Source organism: Lepidochelys kempii, chromosome 21 (genome assembly GCF_965140265.1).
Source record: "Lepidochelys kempii isolate rLepKem1 chromosome 21, rLepKem1.hap2, whole genome shotgun sequence".
NCBI classification, from domain to species: Eukaryota; Metazoa; Chordata; order Testudines; family Cheloniidae; genus Lepidochelys; species Lepidochelys kempii.
In genome coordinates this window covers 1,226,938-1,254,252 of record NC_133276.1, presented here as the reverse complement: position 1 = coordinate 1,254,252, position 27,315 = coordinate 1,226,938, and the positions used below count along the sequence as shown (strand labels likewise).

At 43.7% G+C, this 27,315-nt stretch overlaps 1 protein-coding gene across 3 annotated transcripts in view; it reads left to right on the top strand.

Moving 5' to 3' along the window:
* The window catches only part of HIPK1 (homeodomain interacting protein kinase 1), a 35,719-nt gene extending 9,784 nt beyond the window's left edge, over positions 1-25,935 (top strand). For 2 of the 3 annotated variants that reach the window (XM_073319634.1, XM_073319636.1), the window contains 14 exons: positions 2,903-3,026; positions 6,388-6,507; positions 7,574-7,660; positions 8,520-8,704; positions 9,167-9,329; positions 10,063-10,285; positions 12,591-12,712; positions 14,554-14,688; positions 17,575-17,717; positions 18,068-18,250; positions 18,781-18,993; positions 19,330-19,568; positions 20,208-20,344; positions 21,277-25,935. In XM_073319634.1, coding sequence (XP_073175735.1) covers positions 2,903-3,026; positions 6,388-6,507; positions 7,574-7,660; positions 8,520-8,704; positions 9,167-9,329; positions 10,063-10,285; positions 12,591-12,712; positions 14,554-14,688; positions 17,575-17,717; positions 18,068-18,250; positions 18,781-18,993; positions 19,330-19,568; positions 20,208-20,344; positions 21,277-21,762 — 2,560 coding nt within the window. In that variant the 3' untranslated portion in view covers positions 21,763-25,935. The remainder of the gene's footprint in view (positions 1-2,902; positions 3,027-6,387; positions 6,508-7,573; positions 7,661-8,519; positions 8,705-9,166; positions 9,330-10,062; positions 10,286-12,590; positions 12,713-14,553; positions 14,689-17,574; positions 17,718-18,067; positions 18,251-18,780; positions 18,994-19,329; positions 19,569-20,207; positions 20,345-21,276) is intronic. The other variant, XM_073319635.1, reaches the window with a different exon arrangement.
* Positions 25,936-27,315: the final 1,380 nt, after the last annotated feature.

Genomic DNA, 27,315 nt, shown 5'->3' with positions numbered 1-27,315 from the left:
CTCATAAAGAGTTTCCAAGAGTGCAGATTAATAATTTAATCCTAGAGAGATCAGGTGGGTGGTGCCTTTGGATCAATTTCTGTTAGTGAAAGAGACAAGCTTTTGAGCTACATGGACTCTTCTTCTGGTCTGAAGAAGTTAGTCCAGTAAAATATATTACCTCACCCACCTTGTCTCTAATATCCTGGAACCAGTGTGGCTACAACACTGCAAATTTAATCCTAGACAGTCCAGCTGTAAAGGAGACATCTGGCTGCTGTTGTTTCAACACCACTTTCAGTGGTCACTAATAATAGTACTGCTAACTGCTGTCATTAGCAACCCCATTCTAAAAGCAGATGTGAAGGAGGCTGATGGCTGTTGCATACCAGCTGTGTCTTGAGCCAATATGAAAACTGAGGCCTCATGAGAAGGTAATCTGTTTAGAGTATAAACTGCTCAGGGCTAGGAGCGTCTTTGGCACTGCAAGACTGTCCCTGGATGCGCACACAGGACAAAGGAATAATTCCACTTCCATTATCCATAGCCATTTACAGTCCGTTCTATCTGAGTCAGGCCATACATGTTCATGCAGGTTTGAACAAGATTGCGCTGTGGTCTCTTCTACCCCAGGCCACTTCCATTGTGTCCTGTAAGCGGTTAGATCTGTTAAACTCCCATGGACTTGGCTGGGCGTTCCACACAGGAACAGGCAGCAGACTTAGGTCCTGCCTGCTAATTGGCAACACCTGCTGAGCAAGGATGCCTTGACATGTTGGAATAATGGCACCTGGAGTTGGTTATCCTGATTAAATGACTAAGCAGGGCTCGTTAACAGGTGTATCCAGCTCTTCAGCAGTATCCTTTTGGGCTGCTAAACAAACCGACTTGTCTCAGTACAGTTCTTTCATATTCGTGTGCTGATTTTCTGGCTAAACATTTTCATTCCATTTTGGACATGTTTGCATAATGTTACATATGTTTGTAGGTAATAAATCCCTCCCAGACCTAGCTGAGAAAGTGAACTCACGCTCACACACTCTCTCAAGGATAGTGCGGGGGACTAAAATGAAGCAGCATAGTAACACTGAATGGGAGCAATTCCTGACAGATATCCCTGGCTCACTGTATTACTCTGATAGTCGGAATAAAAGCCTAATTGCCACCGTTTGATTTGTAGGGGGCTGGGCTAATTAAAAGGGTTCACCCACGTAAGAGAACTGCTTGTATTAAAGCAGCAGCTACTGAATCAGTGTGACTGCCCCGCCACTAGAGTGCAGCGGGGAGGTTGGGGGGAACAGTTAGCTAAGGTAACATGTCAGGTGGCACTTGCCTCATTCCCTGATGACTTGCATGTCAGCTGTGAGAAGTGCATTGACTTTGGTAGATGTACGGCATCCGTGTTACAGTTACCTGGGAATCATTCCTTTGAAGTGAGCTGTAGCTCATGAAAGCTCATGCTCAAATAAATTGGTTAGTCTCTAAGGTGCCACAAGTCCTCCTTTTCTTATTCCTTACCATGCACAGCCAGGTGAATGGTCAGATGGAAAAGGGGATTAAGATGGGCTTTTCGGTGTCCTGCTGCCGAATGCCATGTGCTGGAGAGATCTTATTCCTCATTCCAGTACAGAGTCCAAAACTGTAAAGCAAGATAACCAGTTTCAGAGCTGCTTTAACTGGGATGATTATGCAATATATTTCTTTCTTGATGTGTGTTTGCCACATGAGAAATTACACACAAGTGTTAGGATCTACTGCCCAAGACCTGCCCAGAAAGCAGCATAGACCAGTGTTTGGGATGTTTCTCTCCTCCCCCCACATTGGGGTCACAATGGAATTGGTTATTCCTCGGAAAACGGAAGTTCCAGTGTTTCCTGTACTTTCTGGAGTGAATTCCTGTACCTGCTCCCATGAGCCCTTGTATTTACACCATATGTAAATACAAGGCTAGAATTCAATCTATGAGCAGGCAGAACTGCAGGTGTTTGTTTCACAGCTGTGTGTGTGAGGCAAAGGGATAGCTGTGCTAAAAGATCATCTCCTGCAACATTTCTGTCCAGATGGGTTATGCAGAAAAAATCCTCTCCGGGATTTGAGATTTAAAAGCAGCACATTGTTTTGTTCATAATCTCTCTGTGAGAGGCTGGGCAGGGGTTTCTATGCTTGGTGAGGTTCTGTTGCCCCAAATCCCATAAAATAATGTGGCAAAACACTGACCATCACAGTGTCTGGCTATGTTCTCTTCATCCACCTTAAGCCTGAGATGTCCCAAATAAACCCTATATAAACACTAAGCAGTGTAAACAAAGTGGCACTCTTCTCTCTGCAAAGTGCCTTGGCTTGGGTCTGCAGACCACTCTCTTTTTCCAGGTGAACGCAGCCAAAGCCCTTGTAAACCTTCTGAACCTATCTAGACTCCTTTGCTGCTGATTAGCTGAGCTGAGGGAGCATCACCCGATAGGATTTACCCACACAATGCCAGGCTGCTGTCTGACATGCCTGTGGGGACATGCTAGGGGTGGGTTATGTGATGGCTACGGGTCACCCCAAGCTCTGTGTGCCCTGTCATGTGACTAAATCAGCTAGCAACATACTTGCCATTTACAGGGGGGTGGTAGTATAGGGTATTTTGCATTGGTATGAAATGTCTCTGGACTGTTGAGTCCTTTCCTCTTGGGCTAGAAGACTGCACTGTTGATTTACTGTGGCTGAAAAGGAAAAATAATCAGTGCTCCTAAATGAGGATGACACAGACACTATTAGGCTAGCGAGAAATGCTGCACCTTTACGGGCAGCCACTTTTAACGTTACAGGGAAGTATCTCTGGGGAGCTCTGCTGTGCTGTACAAGGTGCTTGAATAATATGTAAATAGGCACCATTTGCTTTCTGTGCCAGGCTGAACGTTTTAATCTTGTTTTGCAGAGCTCCTGAAATCATCCTGGGTTTACCATTCTGTGAAGCTATTGACATGTGGTCCCTAGGCTGTGTGATAGCTGAGCTGTTCCTGGGTTGGCCTCTGTACCCAGGAGCTTCAGAATACGATCAGGTAAGAGCATATCGTGCGTACGGGGTGGTGCTTGTACAGTCAGAAGGAGCTTTTTTTTTTTTATAAACCCTGTGAAACTGAAGTACTCATTCAAATTCTGCTCTGATTTGGTCTTCAACTCCTTTCCTGCTTTGATCCAATTCTCTTTCTATCTGTGATAACTGAGGCTGCTTCCCATTTGTGCCCTGCCTCCCACTTTGCCTTTGAATAGAGAACGCAGCGGTCCTGTGTGTGTCTCACTACTGTTTAATATACAACTTGCAGTTCCCGTTCTGGCACAACTGAAATGCAGTGTCTCAGTCCTGGCTGTGCACAGCACCCTGCGGTTCAAGAGGGACAAATTAGCTACAGGAGTAGTGGTCCCAGGGTGGCCTGCCATGCATTTCCTGTCATGTTAATTCCTACAGAAGCTCTGGTCTCCAACACCGAGCATGTCCCAAATGCAGTCTCTGCAGCCTGTGAAGTACAGTGCGCGTATGTGGAGGGTAGCAGTATTACCTGGCTGTTAGCCTGTCCATAGAAGAGCAACAAACCTAAATAGAACAATGCTTTTCCAAGTACAGCTTTTCCATCACATGGTTTGTTTTGTGGTATTACCATTTAACAGTGTCTGGTATATTTTTCTCTATGTGAAAAGACCCTCTCAAATTAGCTTGTAGTGTCTCTTTGTCACCGTAAATTTCCAGAGGAAATGCAGTGGTACATTAGTGAGCAGGCTGAGTTAGAAATAACTAAAGTATGGCATGGTGGTTTCCTTCTACGGTAAGGTTCATGTACTTCTGCGAATCTTATCTCAGTGTGTAGGTGGGTGGGGACGAAGGTCGGGTTCTCATTGCTTAGTATAGAGTTCTGTAATCCTCCAGAAACTTGGGGTAGCCCGTACTCTGACTTCATGTGGTTGAGTTTGATGTCTGTAGTGAAGATGTTTGTTTTTACCTGAACTGCAGCAGTAAATGCAGGCCCAGTCAAGATTTGGAGGAGGCATCTCTGGAAATGAGCACCTGGCTTGGCCTTGTTAAGCAACCTTGGCCTTGCAGGAGGCAATCTGCTGTACAATAATGAGGCCATTGTAACTAATTTGGACTCCAGTTTTTATTGCTCAGCATCTAGTGGATGATGTTTGTTGGAAGTTATTTCTTAATTGTACTACTGAAAATTTTGTTGCTTAAGTATGAAGAATATAAACACTGGTCAGTTTGAACCCAAATTGCTAGAAATGAAAAGCTAGGCCACAAATTCATCTTGGCTCACAAGCAACACCAATTTAGTAACCTATCTAGTGCCCTGTGAATGTTCATGTCAAGGTTCCTCCCCCACTCTGAACTCTAGGGTACAGATGTGGGGACCTGCATGAAAAACCTCCTAAGCTTATCTTTACCAGCTTAGGTCAAAACTTCCCCAAGGTACAAAATATTCCACCTGTTGTCCTTGGATTGGCCACTACCACCACCAAACTAATACTGGTTACTGGGGAAGAGCTGTTTGGACGCGTCTTTCCCCCCAAAATACTTCCCAAAACCTTGCACCCCACTTCTTGGACAAGGTTTGGTAAAAAGCCTCACCAATTTGCCTAGGTGACTACAGACCCAGACCCTTGGATCTTAAGAACAATGAACAATCTTCCCAACACTTGCACCCCCGCTTTCCTGGGAAATGTTGGATAAAAAGCTTCACCAATTTGCATAGGTGACCACAGACCCAAACCCTTGGATCTGAGAACAATGAAAAAGCATTCAGTTTTCTTACAAGAAGACTTTTAATAAAAATAGAAGTAAATAGAAATAAAGAAATCCCCCCTGTAAAATCAGGATGGTAGATATCTTACAGGGTAATTAGATTCAAAAACATAGAGAACCCCTCTAGGCAAAACCTTAAGTTACAAAAAAGATACACAGACAGAAATAGTTATTCTATTCAGCACAATTCTTTTCTCAGCCATTTAAAGAAATCATAATCTAACACATACCTAGCTAGATTACTTACTAAAAGTTCTAAGACTCCATTCCTGGTCTATCCCCAGCAGAAACCAGCATATAGACAGACACACAGACCCTTTGTTTCTCTCCCTCCTCCCAGCTTTTGAAAGTATCTTGTCTCCTCATTGGTCATTTTGGTCAGGTGCCAGCGAGGTTACCTTTAGCTTCTTAACCCTTTACAGATGAGAGGAGCTTTCCCCTGGCCAGGAGGGATTTCAAAGGGGTTTACCCTTCCCTTTATATTTATGACAGTTCAGCTGCTCAGGAAGCGCCTAATACTGGAATAGCCAGTGTGCTGGCAGAACTACATGCAGTAATTTGGGCTACAGACTATGGTATCAGTATCTACAGTGCCTAACTGCCTTCAGCCCGTGTTTCCAGTCCTGCACTTCCACAAGTGGGTTACATGTTCACTGGTTTCTTCTTCTTTTTTTTTTTTTTAAAAGATACTTTTAAGAAACTGATCTTTTTTCTTGTCCTAACAAATTGTATCGTTTCTCACACTGAAACTTGCGGAGCAGATAGTATTAGCAATTTAGACCACAAAACTTGGGGGAAGATTTGAGAAAATGTGTTGATATGTAAAATTATTCCTCTGCTTTCTAACGGAGTATCTTTTTTCTTTTAAGGACAGCTTTGTACTTTGTAGTGTAGCATATTGCTGTGTTACTGATACTGTAGTCAGTGTTTTTTAAACATGTTCTATACACTTTTCTGGGGGGAGGGTTATTTATTTGGTTTTTTTACTCCAAATATTGATGCCTTAAAGGATACAGGGGATCTACATGCTTTATGAATCTAAACTCGCACTTTTGAAGTCAGTGGTGCTTTGCCACTGGACCCTTCGTGAGCAACACATTCAAGGGTGGATATGCCCACACCCAACTGCATCACACAGATACCTATATCTTTTCTGATAATTATATATTTAAATAATACATATTTGGTAACATTTTTAAAACCCTTCACTCCTCTTTAAAAATGTTTAGTGATTACATTGGGGAGTGCTGCATTTCCCCCATACTTTCCCTTTTTATAAATAGCTTATTCTCAGTCTGCTAAAACAGCTTTGGACCAAGAAAATTTCAGTAAAAAAGGCAGAGAGGCACATTAGCATTTACCAATACCTAAAATCTCTGCAGAAAATTAGATAGAACCAGTTAAATGTGTTTGTAAATACTTGAGAATTGCATCTTTTGTTTTGTATTATGACATTTCAGTTATTCAGACAGCCTATATTTAAAAAAAATGGAACTTTTAGAATTGTATTTAGAGCCTATTTCCTATTCATTATTAACAAAGTTGGTAGAACCTCAATATTTTGCTGTACTAGATTTAGTTATCAGTCCAGTTTGTTGGCGTCTTTAATTTTTTTTTCTTTACAGATTCGTTATATTTCACAAACCCAAGGCCTTCCAGCAGAGTATCTTCTGAGTGCAGGAACGAAAACAAGCAGGTTTTTTAACAGAGATCCAAACTTGGGATACCCACTATGGAGGTTAAAGGTTTGTCTCTCTCTTTAACTTCAAAATCTGTTTTGTCCGTCACGGACCTGATCCAGATCTCATTGTTACGTGATTTTAATATGCTGTGAAGTACCCTGAGTAAAGATTAGGTTGTAAATATCATTCAGATGTAGTTGATTTGTATATTTCCTTTTAGAAACTGGACAAACCCCTAGCAGGTGTCTACCAATAGCAAGCGAGAGTGATATTGACCGCAAAACGTGTGTGGTGATGGCCATTTATTATGACTGCTCAGTCTGCTTATCAGAGATGACCTACTTCAGCTGCTGAGCAGTGTTAGGAGTGAACTGAAGTGTATTTCATGGTAGTTTGTTTTTGTTAAAAGCCTTCAGTAGCCTAACTTAACAAACTCCTGGCGAGCTCTTGGGAGAAACAGGCTTTCTTTGTGAAAGATTCAGAACAGACACGCACCTGGTGAGAATTTGGAAAATCTACTCTAGTTCTAGAGTCCTCCCCAGAGTTCCCCCAACAGAACTGAAGGAGAATACGTGATATTATTGATGTTTCTAAATAAACAAGCAAAACACAAAAGGGCAAAAACCCACACCCTGGTTCTGGGGAATAAACTCCCAGGCCTCCTTTAGATCATAGAAGCAAAGGAGGTGAGAGGGCCATCTCTTCCCTCTTAGAGTTCACTTTAAAATGTCTCAGTTTGGCTTTTGCCTATATCCTAAATACTCCTGCTTCCACTGCTCTCAAATACTGTCTCAGAATCTGGCGTTCGCTTTGGTAGAACTCTTCATGGTGGAACATGAGGCAGCGTTGGAGTCTGTCCTTGACCAATAGTCGGCTCAGGTTTGGCCCCATTCTCCTCCAAGCCAGTATTTCAGTTTTGCAGTGAGTTGCTCCCAAAGGGTCACGGAGCAGGGAGCTGGTGACTGTTTACTCCTGCCCTACTTGCAAATGGTTTATTGTGTTTGCCCTCTAAAATAGGCAGAATGATTATACGGCCCGAAGTTTTGGTCATTGGCTTTCCTTTGTTTTTATTTCAATCAAATATTAACACCAGGCTCCAGCTGCTCTGAACAAATGTTTTATTTTATAGACCCCAGAAGAACATGAGTTGGAGACAGGAATAAAATCAAAAGAAGCTCGGAAATATATATTCAACTGTTTGGATGACATGGCGCAGGTGAGCAGAGGAGGCTGTTGGAAAATGAATGATGACTAGAGGCTGTGCTAGGCCATTGAGGGCACTAAGCAGGGATATTCTCTCTTCCCCCACCCCCTGACACATACTAATAAAACTTCAGCTGCTTGGGGCCCTACACAATTGTTTACTCTGCTTACGTCCAGTGCCAGCTCTGACAATGATGCCATTTGAGAAACTCACATGTACAATATAAAGGGGATTATGGGGAAGAGACTGCTGTGGCTCACAAGTCCCGACTCTGCTTATCGTCTCCCGCCCATTGTGAGGGCTGGTCCCACTCTGCCAGTGGCAGCGATGGTGAGAGTACAGTGCTGGCAAAGCACCGATGGTGCTTCTCCCGGCTCGAGAAGGGGCTTAGAAGGTTAAAATGCCGATGCCTTGTCCACACAAGTGGAACCGCCCTGTTCAAGATGGTAGTAAAGCCTTCAGGAGAAGGCTAGTGGAGACGCACAGAGGTGTAACAGCTCACAATTTTCTGCCAAAAAAGTCCCTGGGTGCACATTCAAAGCTGTCTGAATCTTAATTAGGGAAACTGTTAAAGGCTACCTTTAGCATTCCCTTTGCATAGGATGACACATCTGCAAGGCAGTGGAGAATCAAGCCCAGTTGATTTCACCTCAGCACACCAACTAAATATTGACAAAAAATTCTGTGCATAAGTTAGATTCAGATTTCTCTGGATTAGTGAATGTAGACTGGGGAAGGAGAGACCCTAAAGTGAAGGCGTTTAAGGACCAGCATTGGTTATTGGCACTTCCATAGGCTATGGAATGACTGATTTGTATAGCCGTGATTAATTTTCCATTGGCACTAACTGTTCTCATTTCTTTTTTCCAAGGTGAATATGTCTACGGACTTGGAAGGGACAGACATGTTGGCAGAGAAGGCTGACCGAAGAGAGTACATTGATTTGTTAAAGAAAATGTTGACGATTGATGCAGATAAGAGAATTACTCCGCTGAAGACTTTAAACCATTCATTTGTTACAATGACCCATCTACTGGATTTCCCACATAGCAACCAGTGAGTTGGTGCCACTTTGGTTTTTGCATTGTTCTAGATTGATTTCTCAGCATGACATAGAACAGCATACCTCTATTGTCCTGGCATGTCTGTCTAATCTGCTAATTAAAAAGGAATATTATCGGGGGCTTCTTTTGTGTTTCCAGTTTAGTTACTTAGACTGAATTTGTGTTCTCCCAATTCATGAGACACAGCAGGAAGCTTATCCAGGTGACTTTTTTTTTTTTTTTTTGGCTCACATAAATATTTTTCTCTACTGGTTAGAGGCTGTATTATTTAGTTTTGCCAAATCTTTGACGTTTTGTTGCTGTAAAGTTAAAGGCATATACATGCACACGTAAAACAGTATTCTAAGAGCTATGTAAATCCCTTCCTTCTCTTGAATCCACTGCTTACAATGGAGCATATACTGTATATACTGGTATTGTATGTCTAATGCTTCCCCCACTCATTCTATTTCAGTGTGAAGTCCTGTTTTCAGAATATGGAGATCTGCAAGCGAAGAGTTAATATGTATGATACAATTAATCAAATAAAGAGCCCATTCACAACACATGTAGCTCCTAACACAAGCACAAACCTAACAATGAGCTTCAACAACCAGCTCAATACAGTGCACAATCAGGTATGTGAGTCTTTAGGTTTGGGAAATGTTTTTGATGCTGTGGGCCAAATCCTGCTCTGCAAAGTAACTCCACTGAAATCAGATATTTTTCATTTCCACGATATGTAGCTGAGCAGAACTTGCCCCTAAATGAATAGAACGGTGTTGCTGTCATATGAGAACAAGTTCTGAGTTTTAGTGTTCAAGTGTTGTTGCTACGTACGAATTTAGACACGTTCTACACAAATGGTATTTTCAGTGATGTGTTAAAATTCCTTAGATAACATCTCAATTCAGAATTTTTTCCTCCGCTCATAAGGCTATAGAAATTAGAGATGGGGCAGACTTATTAAGACATTCACCCAAGCTAGGGGGTAGTGCAGACTAGTTCAACAACAGCTGACTCATCGCCTCCCCACCTAGCAGAGTTGCTTATTTTTGAAGATACTTTTCAGAATGTGTAGGCTGCCTTTGCAATTTCATTTTCCATATAGTTGGCATGGCCAAACTGACACACAGTTTCTCTGCTCTGTTACTTTGATTTTATTGGCCTGTCAGTCCAGAGGCATGAAATGCAAAAAATAGAAAGCAGGTTTGAATACAACTTTTTTCAGGTCTGTTTTCTCCATTACCTTTATTTTAATTCTTTAGCTGATGTCACTTCATGCCAGGGTTCTGCTACCTGCAGTAGTTTGTTCCTGGGATATAGGGTACATAACACAAATATGCCCATTTGTAATGTTTTGTTTTCTAGGCCAGTGTCTTGGCTTCTAACTCTACTGCCGCTGCTACTCTTTCCCTGGCAAACTCGGACGTCTCGCTGCTAAACTATCAGTCTGCCCTGTACCCATCATCTGCAGCCCCAGTTGCGGGCGTAGCACAACAGAGTGTTTCCTTACAGCCTGGAACCACCCAGATCTGCACGCAGACTGATCCATTCCAGCAAACATTCATTGTTTGTCCCCCTGCTTTTCAAAGTAAGTGGAAAAACCTGTTGCATTCTACTGGAGTTTCAGCCAAATTAAAATAAAACCTTGTGATTTGGGCCAAGTAGAGAAACTCCAGGAGATCACTCTGTGCTCTCACATGTGACTCTGAAACCATTGAAATCAGCCCAGGTGTATATGTATGTCCGGTTCTCCTCTCCCAGGACACGCTTGGACAGGTGAGGAGAACATACCTGCCTACGAGGCAATCTTCACTCACTTTATTGCTCAGCCATTTTTTTCCCCCGAATGTAACACAACAGCATTCCTCAGGACTATAGGAGGAGTTTGACCCATGTGAGACTTAAGAAAGCCTCTGAAATGTTTCTCATTCCCTGAACAGCACCTCAACGCTCATAATGTTCTGCTTGACCTTTGAGTGGTCAGGCTTGCACATGAGCACAGTCTACTTCCCATTAAGAACCAGAATGAGAGAGTTTTGATGAAAAGGGGATTTTTCTAGAGGTTTAAGTGTCTGAAAGTCAGGCCTAGAATAGAAATCCCTCCTGAATCTTATCCGTGAATCTGTTATTGCGGGGGCTATAACCAGGTTAATTTTCATAGTGGAGCAAAAATTTATTTCTAGGCTTTGGTTTCTTGGCACCAAGAGCATTTGGAGAGACACTCAAGGATTAGAAAAAGCTTGGAATATGCACAGGTGCTATCGCAACTAAAATTTTCATCCTGACCAGTGATTCCCTTAAATTTCTAGACTGAATATGGACTCTTGGAATCTCAGTTCACAAGTGTTAATACAGTTGTGCAGCTTGGTGGCAAGAAGTAAAAGAATGCCAATTGCAAATAGATAAAGCTACACAGAGTAAAAAATGCAGCTGCTGATTGTGAAAGCTTCTCCGTTTGTATCTGGCTTGCGCTAATATGGTAGGTTATGAATGAAGCAAAAAATCTTGATAGAACAAGTGCAGGGCGCAATGGCTGCAGTATGCGGGTTGTACTTGTTTTTAGGTAGCATGGTAATGTTAGAAGTGTTTGACTGTGTTCCCCTCCAGATGTGATTTGAGGGGAGTGCATTTGGCTGGCTTGTATGCAAATGACAAGCTTGAATGGACCTAAGCTTTAACGAATTCTCCAGTGCTATCTTGAGAATTTTAGGGGCTTGCAGAGACCGTAATTGTTCATTAGCCAGGGCTTTATTGGTGGGTTGTGTCTGATAACTCCAGCTACATGCCTGCCATCTCTGAAAGGCCCATCTAGTGCCAAATGCTTCCGAAGGCTAGGAAGTCCACAGACAGTGAAGTCAAACCAAGGTCTTTTGAGGGAGAATGTAGGTGCCAAACTGATCTGAAACATTCCATTTAAGTACTACTTGTAAAGTTAAGCCTTGTTTAGACTGTCGAAAATGAGAGTTGTAATGGTGGAGGAGTACCAGTGGGGCTGAATTATAGGTCCCACTTTTGCAGGAGTAGATGAACCTTTCAAAGAGCAGACAGGGAACAAAACTCAGTGTGGACAAGGTATTTTCATTCACACAAGGATTTCAGTTACTGTAAAAAGGAAATAGAAGGGAAGGGCATCCTGACCCAGTGGCACCGGATCATTTCCCCATGTGCCCCAGAAAAGAATTTCTCTTCTCCTGGAGGGGGCAGCACCTTGCAGACACTAGTAGATGTATGGTTTGGCTTAGTTGTGACTGTAATTGTTTAGAAAGTGTTTCCGGTAGTGTTTCCTGTATGTTGGGAGTGATTTATAATTTTTTAATGGGTGGCTGGAGGGGGTGTGTTCCCAAGTACAGTACATAAAGACTTCAGAACTCCAGAAACTATTCTTGTTTGTCTGTTTCCATTTAAATATGGCCTTAAACTGGGTGGTGGTTGGATTCAAGTTCTGCCCTCGCCAGCAGAGTCTGAAAGTGTTCCTATCTCATGGCTGTTCAGTGACCTAAATTAAATAGGTAGCAATAGTCTCAGACCAGTTCTCACTGAACAGGTGTCCGTGTTGCAAAAATCAAGACAGAAAGTACAACACTGTTACCAGCACTAATTTCCAGCAATGCCTTACAGAAGGCGCAAGTGGCCATGTGTGGGTACGAATACCCTGATCTTGTCTTTCGCAGTGGGGAGCAGGTTGCTGCTGGACAAAGGGAACCCCACTCTCTAGCGTAAGGTGCACCATTTCTGTGCCCCTGTGGGAAGGGCTCCCCTTTCCCTGATGGCTGAGGCTGTAACCGTGACGGTGTCTTCTGTTCATCTTGATTTGGTTGGCAGGAATTAGTCTGAAAAAACATTTGAATAATAAAGAAATCGGCTTAATGATGGCTTCTTCCTTTTCCGAGCAGCCGGACTTCAGGCTACTGCAAAGCATTCTGGGTTCCCAGTACGGATGGAGAATGCCGTTCCGATTGTACCACAAGCACCAACGGCACAGCCGCTGCAGATCCAGTCGGGAGTTCTCACACAGGTAAGAACGGGGTGACTGGAATTCCACCGAGTGCAAAGGGCAGTCCAGCTTTGTTCTCGCGTTGCAATGGGAGCCATGTCTTGTTGAGGGAGGGGGGATCGTCTTTGTTATTAACAGAAATCTCAGAATGAAACAGGAGTCGGGGACCTGGATCCCAGTGATATATAGGTTCATATCAAGCTCAAGTCTACCTGGTTCTACTGAGATATTGTAAGTCTGAACCTTATTTTTTACTTTGACACTTCACAATTCTCCTCTGCCAAGTGCCAGCCAGGACGAACTGTTATGGACTCCACTAAGTCCCTTTAGAATCTGATATTTGCATAAAAATATTGACGTGCCCTACGAATCTGCAGGCAGAGGACAATTACAAAACCAGGAGAGTAGTTTTGTATTTCTTTATGATCACTGACTGTGGGGTTTGGCCTTCCATAATGGGGTAAATATTTAGTGTCCTGAGACTTCCGTCTTTCTCTGGATGGGACTGCTGTTCAAAACATTCAGTTCTTGTCTGGACAGAGGTACCTTCCTACATAAGGCAGGTATCTGCTTAAAAGCCAGACAGCAAATTCCATAGGAAATGAATTGGTTTCTATGCATTATTTACCATGTGAAAAATGAGATCCCAGAAAACAAAAGTAAAGATTTGAATTATTGATGTTGTAGATTCCCATCTTTAATTCAATGAAATTACTTTTTTTTTTAATAATTGCATCCTTGACATGCGTGGATGTGTTTCACTGATTGTATTTATTTCCAAATGTGTTATCAGAATTTGATTAACTTTGAAATGTATAGTCTGTCATTTTACAAAAACTTTAAACTCTTATTTGTCTTCTGCCATAAAAATAAAACTCTTTCTGTTTCCAACAAAGCAGTGTTTTATTTAAATAGACAATGGATACACAGTAGAAAGCACCTTTATCGTACAACATTTTTGAACACTGAAGAATCCATCATCTTTATGGATAATACTATAATTTTAGTTTGCATAGTTTCACAGTTTCTGCTGACAGTTACATAGGGAAATAATGTGCATACTCTTAATTGTAACCTCCCAAGAAATCTGGGGGAAGTATATCACAGTGACTGGTCTAGTCTTACAGAAGCAGTTTTAGGAGATAAGTTGCAATTTATTTGTTCAATTCAAACAATTGAGGTAGCATTTGATGATGCATGCATTTGGCTTAATATAATTGCACAGGTCACAGTATTCAATGAACAGAATAATCTTAAAGGAAGTCATCATGAAGCAGACCATTCCTGCTTCTCTTCATGATAAAGTACCAAACTCCAGTTAAAAAAACACTTCAGATAAAACGATTTTATGGATTAGGTTTGTTTCTTGGCAATCTCGCCATGATTGATGTTAATTTTTAGTAATCTAAAGACCCTGGTGACTTTAAGATTATTAAAGTTCCTTAGTTCATCCTTTCCCAAGAATACTGAACATGAAATAGCCTGTGTATGATTATACATGATGTATTACATCAGTGGTGCAGCATATATCATTATGGCCCAATACAGTATATACAAGAGATGGCTTGGAATACACACATCTAGGATCCACCCAGAATAAGGTACTATAAAGTTTGAACCAGTTTTGTGAAGCTGGTTCCTGTGTCCCTCGCGTTCCCCTCAGGAACGTTTGCCAGTTGTTCACACTAGCCCACCTGGAGGATCAGAGAGAGTAGTGGTTTGAATACATACATTTGATTGCTGTGAGACATTGAAGAGCGTTGTTAGTACCAATAGGTTGAGAGCCTTTCTGGCCCCATTGCTGAACCCAGTTAACCTGTCTCAGGACGTGTGTTTCACTCACTGCCTAATCTGCGTTTCAGGGAAGCTGTACACCACTAATGGTAGCAACTCTTCATCCTCAAGTAGCCACCATCACGCCGCAGTATGCGGTGCCCTTTACTCTGAACTGCGCAGCCGGCCGGCCAGCGCTAGTAGAACAGACGGCTGCAGTACTGGTAATTGCCTCCCTTGATTGTGTTCACTAACGGAGTTTTTGTTTTAACTTAGACTTGCAGAGGGCATGGAAGCATGTGCCATCTTGTGGCTGTGTTCTTGCTACATCTTAATGTCTTTTTGTTTTCCTCCCCAACATTGCTGACGCACTGTCTGACTCTGATGTTTAGTGTGGCTCTAAAGAATCCAGATCCATTGACTGTTGCTCTTTACTAGTCTAGTATTATAAAGCTCTTCTCCTAAGCTCAGAAGAGCGATAATCCTATTTGTCTTTTGCTTACTGTCCTATCTTTACCTTTTAATTGTTGAAAAAAAGAAAAAGGCCTTTTAGGCTGACTCTGCTACAGGTACCTGGATGGCCAGAGTTTGAACCAGTTGGCAAGTTAGCTGCATTTTTTTGTTTTAAAGCTTCTTTGCATGTAGAACTGTTTCAGGTGCTTAAGCTCAGGTTAAAACCTCTAATAATAGCAAGTGCTTTTTAATTTATTGCTTTAGCAATCAAGAAACCTTAACCTTCATTGAATATTGACAATAATTCTCTGACCTTTCATTATCTATAACCAATCACTGGTAGCTTGCATCATCCAAAGAAAGATGTTGCTTCCCACAGATGCTTTTTGTTCTTACTACATTTTGTGGTTGAAATTAAAGGTGAGCTCTATATTTTTAGATGGCAGCAGTTTCTCAGGCTAGTTCTGATTAAGCTAAATGCCCAACTGACAGGGGCTGTGAGAGGGGGTGCACCTGGTTTTAAAATCTGTGCTTTCAAAATTGTTGCCCTCTGAATTTGTCTGGTATCTGCATCAGAATTGACCCTGCAGATGCCACATGCCAGTCATTTTAAAACCCCAGAATCAGATCAGTGAAGCATATGGAAACATTACAATGCACTTTAAGTCCTTCTGTCTTCACATGTCTTTCAAAGCGCACTCCATTTCTTACATAAACCATTTTGTCTTTTTGTGGCAATAAGTTATTAGCATTTTTTTCACCCAAGCTGGAGACTCGTTTTGGGGTGGCTTTTGCTCAAGCCGGAGCTCTGGCCTTACTGTGACTAGTGACTTAAGCTTGGCCATTCGAATGTCTGCTACTAGCCACAACATTAAATGCTCCCCTTTTTTGAGGATGAAAAGGCAGGCAAGTGGGTTCTGGTGGATCTCAGTGGTTTGTTCAGAAAGGACCCAAAGGATCGTCTCTCTTCCACCTCTTCTCCAGTTCTGCTTGCTGAAGGGTTGCCATTGAAAATGGCAGGGGTGGATGTAGCAGAGCATGGGCACCATTAAGTGACTGGTGACACTTTCAAAGTGCATTTGGGTTTCTGAGCTAACAGGCCAATTAGATCTGCTCTTCTATGTGTGTGCAGTGGACTTGGGCACTTCACTCCCCTGACCTCAGGAGGAGACCAGAGCCATCTGTCTTCAAACTAATAGCCTGGATTCTAAATTTTCTCCAGAGAATTTGATATTTCCATTTGGTTTCCCGGAGCCTTTAGCCCAAATTGCTCACCTTTAGTGCTTCCGACACTTTTCTCTCTTTGCTTCTTAACTTACGTTTGCAATAGCCATTTGCTAAGCTTTGCCTATTTTTGTCCTTCCTCTGTCAAAACAGTTCGTCGCTTGGAAGGCCTGATTTCTGCCTCCCCTTGGGAAGTTAGATTTCGCTCTATATTAAACTCTCTGCTTTGTCTTGTGCAGGTGTTGGCTTTTGGAAAGACGCATGGCGTGACTTTTAACATATTTCTCTTTTTTTTATTATTCTGCTTATGTTGGCAGAGGTGTTGGCAGTTATCTGCTTGAAGGCTTCTTGTTGGAACCAGTATTTGTAATAAGTGGATCTGTTACTTGCAGAAATATTTTGTTTAAAACAGCATGTGTTTGTGGTTTTGCAGTTTAAACGGCAAGAAATAGAACCGTGTGCGCTCTACATCATAGAGCTACTGTACTGCAGAAGCATGTTACCAATCTATCCAGTATCCCCATGAGCTGAAAGTGGGTAGAGTTTGAGCATCTCACCTGTGACAAACACAGCAAGAGATGCTTTTTTTTTTTCCTTTTTTAATATCTTGACTGTTTTATTTCCTTCAGCAACTCAATCCAAGTGGTAGAAAGTCCATATTTGTAACTAGATTTTTATTTCTGGGTCATGTGAGCAAGATGAACTCATTTGCAAAAAGCCAGTGTTGGACTCCACTTATCTAGGCTACTGAAACCTGCATTTTGCTCCATTTCCTCAATCAGTTTGAATCTTTTTGTAAACTATGAAAACGTATTGAAAATGCAGCCCAGACACTTCAGTAACAGTGCTTGAATCAGGGATTTGGCATTTCTGCCATTACCCCACTCCCTCTCTCCACTGCTGGAGAAGAGATTGCGGAGGAGCAGAGAGGTTTCTGCTGCCTTTGCTTCTCCTCAGTTTGAGCACTATAAACAAGGTGTTCTGTGAAACAGCTGCTGAATGGGCTAAATGGCTCCCAAATTGAACTACTTCATTGAAGAGTCTTTCATTTTATTGTCCTCAGAACCATCCCAGATGCACTTGTTCTCTAGTAATGGTCTCTTAGGTGGTCAGCAGAAATGGCCCCTAGTATCCCAGTGGATGTAGTCTACCCGCTTTCTGGCATTCTTTCTGCAGTACAGTCTAAACACTATCCTCTTCCCCAGGTGACGGTTTGTGATAGAAAAGGTGGACAAACTGGCTGAGGAAGTTTGTTTCTCTGGTTTTCTTGTTCTCTTCCTGTAGTGAGGCCATGGGAGGAAGTGCAACTGTATACCTTTATCTCTGCAAGTTAACAATCTGCACAGCTGATTCTGTTGTTTGGAAGAGTTTTTGTCCCAATTCTTGGAAGCTGAAGCTTAGCCAAGTCCCTCTTTCTGTTTGTTGTTTTGCAGCAGGCCTGGCCTGGAGGGACCCAACAGATCCTGCTACCTTCCACCTGGCAGCAACTTCCAGGGGTTGCACTGCACAATTCTGTTCAGCCCACAGCTGTGATTCCAGAGACCATTGGAAGCAACCAGCAGTTAGCTGACTGGAGGTAAGGGTCTGTGTTAACGCAGAGGTGCTTCTGAGCCCAGTGACACGATGGCATAATTTGTAGCAGGGAAGTGTTTCCGGCATTAACAGCTTCCATGTCACCTATGCCAGTGCCACCATTGTCAGGACTAGGGCTAGTACCATTGAAATGTGCAGCCTACATCTGAAACGTCACAGTGCTTGAACCAGTGTGTTAGAGAGCCACTTCCGGCTTGACGATCCAGTGGGAATGTGAGCCAGTGCAAACCCACAGAGCTGCGTGAGGGCGCCGCTCCCCACATTCCTGCCCTGCACTGTGCATGCCTGTGGTGCCTGCAGCCCAGTCAGCATTTGGGTCTCTCTCCCCCTTAGGAACGCACATTCCCATGGAAACCAGTACAGCACCATCATGCAGCAGCCCTCCTTACTGACCAACCACGTGGCTCTAGCTACTGCACAGCCTCTGAATGTTGGAGTTGCTCACGTTGTTAGGCAGCAGCAGAGCAGCGGCCTCGCAGCAAAGAAGAACAAACAGCCAGCACAGAGCACAGCAAAGTAAGGAGTCCTCCCTGCTGACCCTTCGACACACTGGGGGGAGATGCGCAGATCCCAGGGTGCTAGCATCTTGCTCACATAGGGGCCCTGTCTGTAACTGTTTTTAGTGAGCTGCCAGCTAAGGGCTGAATGCTGAACTCCTTCCTCAGGCAATCTTCACTGCAATGGGAGAGCAGGGACTGTCTCCGGGTGTGTGCATTGCCAGCAGAATGGGGCCCTGCCCTTGTCAGGGCCTCGAGGTATTACGTAGTACGCAGTCTGGGCTTTGAACAATGGAGGACCAGAGGAGATCCTCCTGCACTGAGGGGAATTCCACCCATTTAACCCTGCGTCACTGTGCGGTGGGACTTTTCCTGGCTCTCTCCTGACCTGATGGGTGTTGAGTTCTATCAGGATGTCCGCTCTGGGGCTTTTCTTTTCCTGCTGGCCCCAGGCCATGATGAGCTCTGGCACAGTCTGTCTGTCTCTGGGTGGGCAGCGTGGTTTGGCCACTGAACAGTCTCCTTGTCTTGCCCTGTTGCTTCCTGCAGGCCCACCGCTGCACTGGAGGCCATGCCTTCCCAAGTCTACTCGTTGATCGGGAGCAGCCCCCTTCGTGCGGCCTCCTCCTCCAATGCTCTCATTCCAGTGCAGGAGCAGCACCAGCCCATCGTAATCCCAGACACGCCTAGCCCACCCGTCAGCGTCATCACCATCCGCAGCGATACCGACGAAGAGGAGGACAGCAAATACAAGCCTGCAAGGTAGAGAGTCTGGCTTTAGAGCTAATAGCATTTCGCCCTGCGCACTCCCACGTCCAGCCTTGCCCCCAAAAGGATGCTGATGGGAGGAGAAGAGTAGAAAAGGCTAGAAAAGAAACACTCATGCAGAGAGGTTTGTCAGGCTGGGCTAAGAAATCTGTGCGGAGAAATCTCTGATGTGAGGCACGGAACATCCCATCAAGCTGCTGTGCAATTTGGCTTTTCCACTAACTTGAATTACCATAAAGCTCTGGATAAGGGGAGAGTGCCATGGTAGGGCCGAGGGTGCTTCCTGTGGGCACTCCAGGGTAAATGAGTACGGTGTGTTTTCTCCCCTAGCTTGGGCATGAAGCAGAGATCCAATGTCATCAGCTATGTTACTGTGAATGACTCCCCAGACTCAGACTCCTCCCTCAATAGCCCCTACACCAGCGATCCGCTCTCTGCTGTCCGGAGTGCTGGAGGAGCGCTGGAGCTGCCTGCCAGGGGAGCGGCCGACAGCTCCAGCTCCCGCACCATCATCGTCCCACCTCTGAAGACACAACTGGCCGACTGCATTGTCACCACGCAAGCCTCAGGTAGGTGCCCACTCTGACAAAGACAGGACCTTCCAGCCCAGTCCTTGTACCTATCCTTGGTTCTGACAGCACTGTCTCCTTTGTCAGAATAGCCAGGACTAGGTGTGAGCAGCTAGTGTTCTGTGCTGGCTTGTAGCTGCTGCCCTCAGATTCTAGAAATCTGGGTCTGTATTAAGTTTCACTGAGTATAAAAGGTTTCAGAGGAACAGCCGTGTTAGTCTGTATTCGCAAAAAGAAAAGGAGTACTTGTGGCACCTTAGAGACTAACCAATTTATTTGAGCATGAGCTTTCGTGAGCTACAGCTCACTTCATCAGATGTAAACATCTGATGAAGTGAGCTGTAGCTCACGAAAGCTCATGCTCAAATAAATTGGTTAGTCTCTAAGGTGCCACAAGTACTCCTTTTCTTTTTGAGTATAAAAGGATTTCCATTGGGTTATTGGTGGCAGCAGCCGATCGCAGCATGTTACTCAGATCTCTGGGAAATGCTGGCATGTTATTGATTCATCCAAGTATGACACTGTAACTAGAGAAATGACCCTGCGAGGGAAGGACCCCCTCATTGCTGATGGTACACAAGCTGGTGAGGTCCTGGAATGAGCTGGAGAAGAATGGACTAACCTGCTCATATTTTTCAGGCATTCTGAGTAGCGTCAGCAAGACCAAACCAGTGGCATCGGTGAGTGGGCAGTCATCGGGATGCTGTATAACACCAACCGGCTACCGGCCACCTCGCATGGTGACTGGTGGCGTGCAGCCACTCAACCTTAGCCAGGTAAGCAAGGATGTGGCTCTTGCTTTGTCTTCTACTGGCTTCGGAATGTCCCTGAGGCTTGTTAATACCAAATGGGACATTGTCATACTGGACCCTGTGTTATGGGGAGGGGAAGAGGGCTGGTTACCAGTGTCAGAAGGGCCATAGCTGCTTCCTCATTGTTGGCATTAAGTAGCTGGTTCTGGTTCAGTCCTTGATGGTTGAATATGGCATAAAACCTGTGCTCTCTCCTGTGTCAGGGAAGGGGGCCAAGCAGTGCACAGATCCTACCCTTGCCATGCTGGGGGTACTAGGGCCAGTACGAGGGGGTACTAAGGCTTAGCCTCTGGAGGGAGGACTCCTCTGTGCCTCCCACCCCACCCCCCACAGATCTCATCAGGTGCCAGCCCAGAGATGGCCCTGATGAGCTATATGCACATTCCCTTCTGGGCCTGAGCCTGGCCTTGCTTCAGCTGGTGCCCCTAGCTCTCGTGTTTGATTTAAGCTCAGATCTTCTGAACACAACAGAGCAGTGCCAGGCACCTCCAGCCAGGCTTCTCTGGCCCCATGTACACATAGCCTCCACTCTGCCTTCGTCAGCTGCACCGAAGGTGACTGCTGTGCAACCAGCCCTGCCTGCTGGATCCAGAACTCGAGCAGCCTCCCTGCGTCTGCCCAGGCACGGCCAGATGGGAGCCTTGGCCATGGCACCGGAAGGGCTGCGGTTCCACCTCTGCCCCCGGTAACTGTCCCACTTATCTCTGTAATCAGTGAGAACTGCCCTTCCTCAGGCTGCCAGTCTCCTGGCACCTGCAGCAGAGCGTTATGAGCCCTGCTTCATGAGTGCTTGAACGGCCCCAGTGCAGGGCCCGCCAATAGCTGGCTTTCCTCCCCCCACAGCAGGCGTCACATAGGGGGTGCCCACTCACTTCACTGATTTTTCTCCTTTGCAGAACCAGCCGACACCAGTGTTGGCCTCGCAGGAGAGAAGTGGAAATCCAGCTCCACGCAGGCAGCAAGCATATGTGGCTCCCCTCCCATCAGCTATTTCTCAGGCTCCCTACACATTCCAGCATGGCAGCCCAGCTCATCCCCACCTGGCAGCAGCTACAGCGAGCACACATCTTCCCAGCCAGCCCCACATGTACACCTATGCTCCGAGCACCGCTACAACACTGGGCTCCACAAATTCTCTCGCTCATCTCTTCTCCCCTCAGGGCTCTTCCAGGCACACCACCTATGCTGCCCACCCTAGCACACTTGTCCACCAGGTACCAGTGAGTGTTGGGCCCAGCTTGCTGACTTCTGCCAATGTCCCACCTGCCCAGTACCAACATCAGTTTGCTACTCAGTCCTATATTGGTGCTTCCCGAGGATCTGCTATTTATGCTGGATACCCGCTGAGCCCAACGAAGATCAACCAGTACTCATACTTGTAGTTCGGGGGCTGCCCTTGATGGGTAGGGTTTGCAGTAATTGCAGCCCACTTTGGGGAGAGCTGGGTTCTGCTACAGGCCTGGAGAGTCAAAGGAGGTTTTCAGGTGTTGACTCTACTCTCGTAGTCTCCTCTAAGTCTGGATGTACCATGTTTGACAATGTCTCTGCTTGGGGAATTCAGTCGCTAACTGGGCAGCATCTGTTGGTACCAGTACAAGCGTCATTGATTAAGATTTTAAACTTTTACTTAATTTTTATAGATGCTTTTAAAAAGGTCACAGTCCAATTTATTTAAAGCTATTCTGATGTTATGGTAATTGGAGGAGAAAAGACAAATGACAAAGACTTTAAAGACAAATGCTGATTTTTTTAACTCATAATTTAAACAGATTAGCAGATTATATTTTAGCAGCTTGCACAAATCCGAATTGCCACTAAAAATATAATGCACATTTATTTCAGTAAGTTGCTAGAGCAGATTTCAAACTTCAACTTAATATTTTAAAGTTTGTTCTATAATTCATTTTCTCACTAGTAGATTACTGTTTCTGCAAAAGCAATTACATCTCTATTTGTCACTGTCAACATTTTTTGTTTACTTTCCTGCTTTGTTTAAGGGTATGATAGAGGCAGCTATCTTGTACTAGCAACCTAATATTCAAAAATCCATTTAAACCATGAAATCTTCATTTTATTGTCTTGTAAAGTCTGAATAGCCATAATGCAGCTGGATTTTTATCATTGCAGAAGCTATTAAATTAAGTTTTTCAGTTATATGCAAAATCTCCCTGTATAACAAAATGACTGCTTTGCCAAAATGCTGTATTCTTCCGCTGAAAATTGATAGTGCTGTGTTGCTCTTTTGAGTTTGGTTTCTTTGGAGTATTAGACACTGGCCCTACAATGGAGCTGGATTCCTTTCACAGCAGCACAGGGCTTTTCTTTATTTTATTTTCTTTATCTTTTTCCTTGCATGATTTATTTAGGAGGGAGCTGAACAATCTGAAATACAGTGAAATAATGACATGTACAGCTTTTTATACTCCGGTGAGCCTCTCCTCCTGGGTATGCTAGCGACCAGCTTTAAAGCGCTCTTATTAAGACTTGCATACAGTAAGTGCATGTAGGAATTGGGGGTGGGGGGAGGGAATCCAGATTTTAAAATTTATTACTGAATTTAAAACTATTTTAGAAGTTTTGTAATGGTGGTGTTTTAATATTTTACATAAAATGAAATATGTACATATTGATTAGAGGGAAAAAATATAACAAGCAAAACTTCCTGCTAACCCCAAATGTTCTGTCTTTGTAATCAAAATGTGTAGTGATTATACTTGAACTCTGTACTTAGTGTTTGTCTAAATCTTAAACGTTCCTGGGGATGAAATTGATGTATCCTTTGTATTTAAACCAAAATGATACGTCAGAATGTATGTGAATTAATGCAATCATTAGAGCTCATCACTGTAGCACTGAGAGAGAGAAAGTAGAACCTCATGAGAGAAAAGGATACCTTCTGATTTGTTTTGCACAGGTATGTGTGATGAAGAGTTGTTTGATGTGTCCCCTTATTGTAGTGCCTTAAATGATGTAGTGTGAATAGAGTTTACAGTGAGCTTGCCTTATGAGGGACCAGCAAGCCCCCATCGAATTGAAGCAATTCACTAAGCTTATCATAGCAAGAATAGCAGGATGTTGCATAGATGCATTGTTCTCAGTTTTAATGCTAACATAAAAGGCTACATTTTTGTTTGGAGTGAAGCGATGTTTCCTTAAGCTTTCCTTGAAATGGCACATATACTGTTAGATGTCTGTCGGTGCATTTCGAATAGGGTAGTGCTGGGAATGCATTGGAATATTTAGTCTGATATTGCAGAAGTGATGAAGTATGTTTAATCCCTTTATTAGATTAGAGTGTGATGTTACCTTCCCCTGTGTTACTAGCAGACGTTTCTTGTAAGATATTGCTAGCTTGGTGACAGAATATTTATACCAAAGAGAGCCTGCTGTAAAGCACATAACATAATACCATTAAAAAAAATTATATTTCACCTGCTAATGTGGAACTGTTGGGAAGGTTTATTAACTATAGCACTAGTGTTATGAGGAATACTCCATTTGGGTAACCCACGTGGTTTTGAAACTACACTTTGTTTCCTTGGGCCTGTCGAACTAGGAATTATTGCGTGACTTTCGGTACCGAGATAAGCATCTTGGCCCAGTGGATAACGAACTGGCTTGAGTAGTGGTTTACTGCAGCAATAAGAGGTTTTTGCAGCCTTGACCCCAGTTCTGTCCAAGTTGAAAATAGTCTAGTTCTACGACTGGTGCATGACATGACAGTGTCCAGAGGGGCAGAAATTCAGTTCTGAAGTTCCACATTACTGGGATAGGAAGGTCTAGGCTGGTCTGAAATTGATCAGCTGTAAGAGGTTTGGTGTCGCTTTCATAGTAAGGACTTTGGAACTGGATGGGAGCAATTAGCAACATCACTAACCAGAAGTGATCACCTAGTGTACTTTCCATCACAGCACTCCTCAAAATGTGGGGATAACTGAGCAATCCCTACACTTCCCATCACTGGTGGTGCCGATGCTCTGTGTTGCTGTAACATTGTCCAACTGTTTCTCACTTAGTGCCAATCACTTCCTTATTTTGTCCACATTGTGGCTTGTGTTTAGTACTTCCCCTCGAGACAGATACCTCTTGGATACAGAGTTGTGCCTTTCCTTCACAAGGCAAACAAACTCCACCATCCGCATTACATGAAAACTTTTCACCCAATTTCAGAGAGTAAAGTGTTTCCTGGCAAGTTCTTAAGAAGAGAACAATAACCAAGGCCTCTAACAAAATGAACTAATCAACTGGGGAAAAGCCTTTGTTTAAAAAGAAACTAAACAAACCAGCACCTCTTACATAGTTTAAACAAAAAAAAACCTGCCAAATTTATCTACTAAGAACATTCTCATCTCCTCCACTGATTCAGACATCCCTCAGCACTGGAAAAAGGAGGATCAGATGGGACCTGCATAAACGAGATGTCACATACGAACAGCTAGGGTACATCCAACTTAAATTGTGATACGCACCATTTAAAACCCCCACAGGGCAAGATTCTGATCTCATCGCTGGATTTACAGTGGTGTAACGTCAAAATGTGGCCCACAGTGTGTGTTGCCCCATCAAGTGTACACTAAAGAGTCAATTCTGAGGAGGTGCAGCCTTTATCCCAGTGCATTCCAGCCCATGCGGCCCCAGTGAAGCATTAACAACTGTCACCGCTGGTTTGCATAGTGTGTAACCAGACATGCTATTTATGAACATACATTTGTCCTTTCCTTAAACTATGAGCAATTAGCTGGAATTTGGGATTCACCTTTTGAATTCTAGATAACTCCTCCCAACTAGATTCATTCTTGTGATTCATAAGCTGTGTTTAATGTGAGTTGTTCCTTTTCTCTGACTTGCATTCACAGCTGTGATTCCCTACTGCAGAAGTAACTTCAGAGCTTTTCTGCTTAGCACCTAGTTGACTGATGCAGTAATTTACCTCTGATTCAGCAATTTTTTTTTTTTAAAAAGTATGTGGAACTAAATTGCTTCTAAATGACAGGATTGGCACAGCCCTGCTTTCTCTTTTATTTAAACTTATGAATGGTGCCGCATGTCTACATGGTTGTTTGTTCGTTGCTAAACTTTATTATAATGTGTGATTTCAGATTCAGCTTGAAATATATCTATCTCACTACATGTAGCAGTACATTATATGTAATGTTAGTATTTCTGCTTGAATCCTTGATATTGCAATGGAATTCCTACTTTATTAAATGTATTTGATATGCTAGTTACTGTGTGAAATTTAACTTTCTTTTATGGTTGTGCTCTTCCTTTTTAAAGCCGCTAGATACAGGTAGTTTCTGACATTTACTGATCTATGTTTGTATTGCCGATGTACTTAGGGGGTATGTAAAAATCATTTTAACAAAAGAAATATAGATATTTAAAAATTTAATACTAACTATATGGGAAAAGGGTCCATTGTGAAAACACAGTTTATCTTTGGATTCAGTGTTTGTCTTTGGTTTTACAAAGTAGCTTGTATTTTAAGTATTTTCTACATAATATGGTAAAAAATGTAGAACAATTGCAATGCATCAATAAAAGGGTTAATTTTCTGTTCTCTATTCACTTGGCCGTTTCTGAGACTATCTAGGATAAATGCAGAGCCCTGCCCCTTTTCAGACAGCTGTAGCTGCCAGCTGCACCCTCTATCTGACCAAGCAAGGCTCATTGCTCAGTTCTGTGTTCTACATGTCCAGCAGTGAGCAGCAAAACACCCTCGCTAGTAAGCACAGCTGGGGCCTCTCCCAAACTGCTTACAGGATTAGATGTTAAAAAACGAGCTCTTGCTAGCTCAGAGCTGATGGTATGGGTCCAAGCCCAGGGTGTTGTGTAACTCTTGGGAAGTGCTCTGGTATCCTTGGCCAAAATTTTCACAGCTAGGATGGTGTGCTAGGATGCAAGTTGGGTGGCTGGCTGGCTGCATCCCAGTCATGCTACATATGTAACTATGTGTGAAGGCTTTGGGCTCCCTTGGCATGGAGGCACCTTGGGCTTGATTTTCAGAGTTCCTGAGCAGCTGCACTTCCAGCTGCAGTCCATGGGAGCTGCAGGCACTTGGCACCTCTGAAAAATCTAGCACTCTGAGTATGAGTGAACAACCACATGAGAAGGGAGAAGCCAGCATTTCCCTTGAGCTGTGACATTCTGGTTGCTGCTGCCATGGACCACAGCAGTGATTAACCTGATATCCTGCAAGCTCACTGAAGTCAATGGTGCTGCTTTGGTGGCATAGCCCACAATAAGCTGAAGTCACTGGGAAAGCCTTTATTTTAAACCCAGAAGAGGATTCCTTAGTAGGTCTGTGTAACAAAGCCCCTGGTGGGTCATCTGAGGACTAAACCCAGGACCTCTTGATGTAGACAGCTGAGTGCTCCCCAGAGAGCTGCCTGCATAGTGCAGCAAAGAGGAGAGACCGACGAATAAATCATCAGAGAGCACATGACAAGACTCCACTTTGATTATTGGGCTTCCAAGGTGAGTATTTTGGGGACATCATTCTGCTATTGCAAAAGCTTTTAAAGGAACAGCTGTTTTCAAATTGTTCAATAGAACAGTGGCAATTATGAAACATACCTCCCTTCTCGTCCCCCAAGTCCTCTGGCTGTTCCTACCACTTGATCCTGGCTTTTCCCAGAGGAGCAAAGTGTGCACACTCATGTTAGTCCACATTTTACCATGTAATTTGCAGCCTGACTGGGGTGATAACAGTTCTGGGCAGGTTGTGTGTTTTATAAGTGCCTCACATGATCTCTCACTGACCTGTCTGTCCATCATTCACACAGGGTTACATTTTCATATTCTGTTTGCTCTGAGGAATATTTTCTAGTTAGAATCATAGAAATGTTGGGCTGGAAGGGCCCTTGAGTGGTTATCACATCATCCAGCTCCTGCACTGTGGCAGCAGCAAGTCAGAGAGAGAGAGACACGCACGC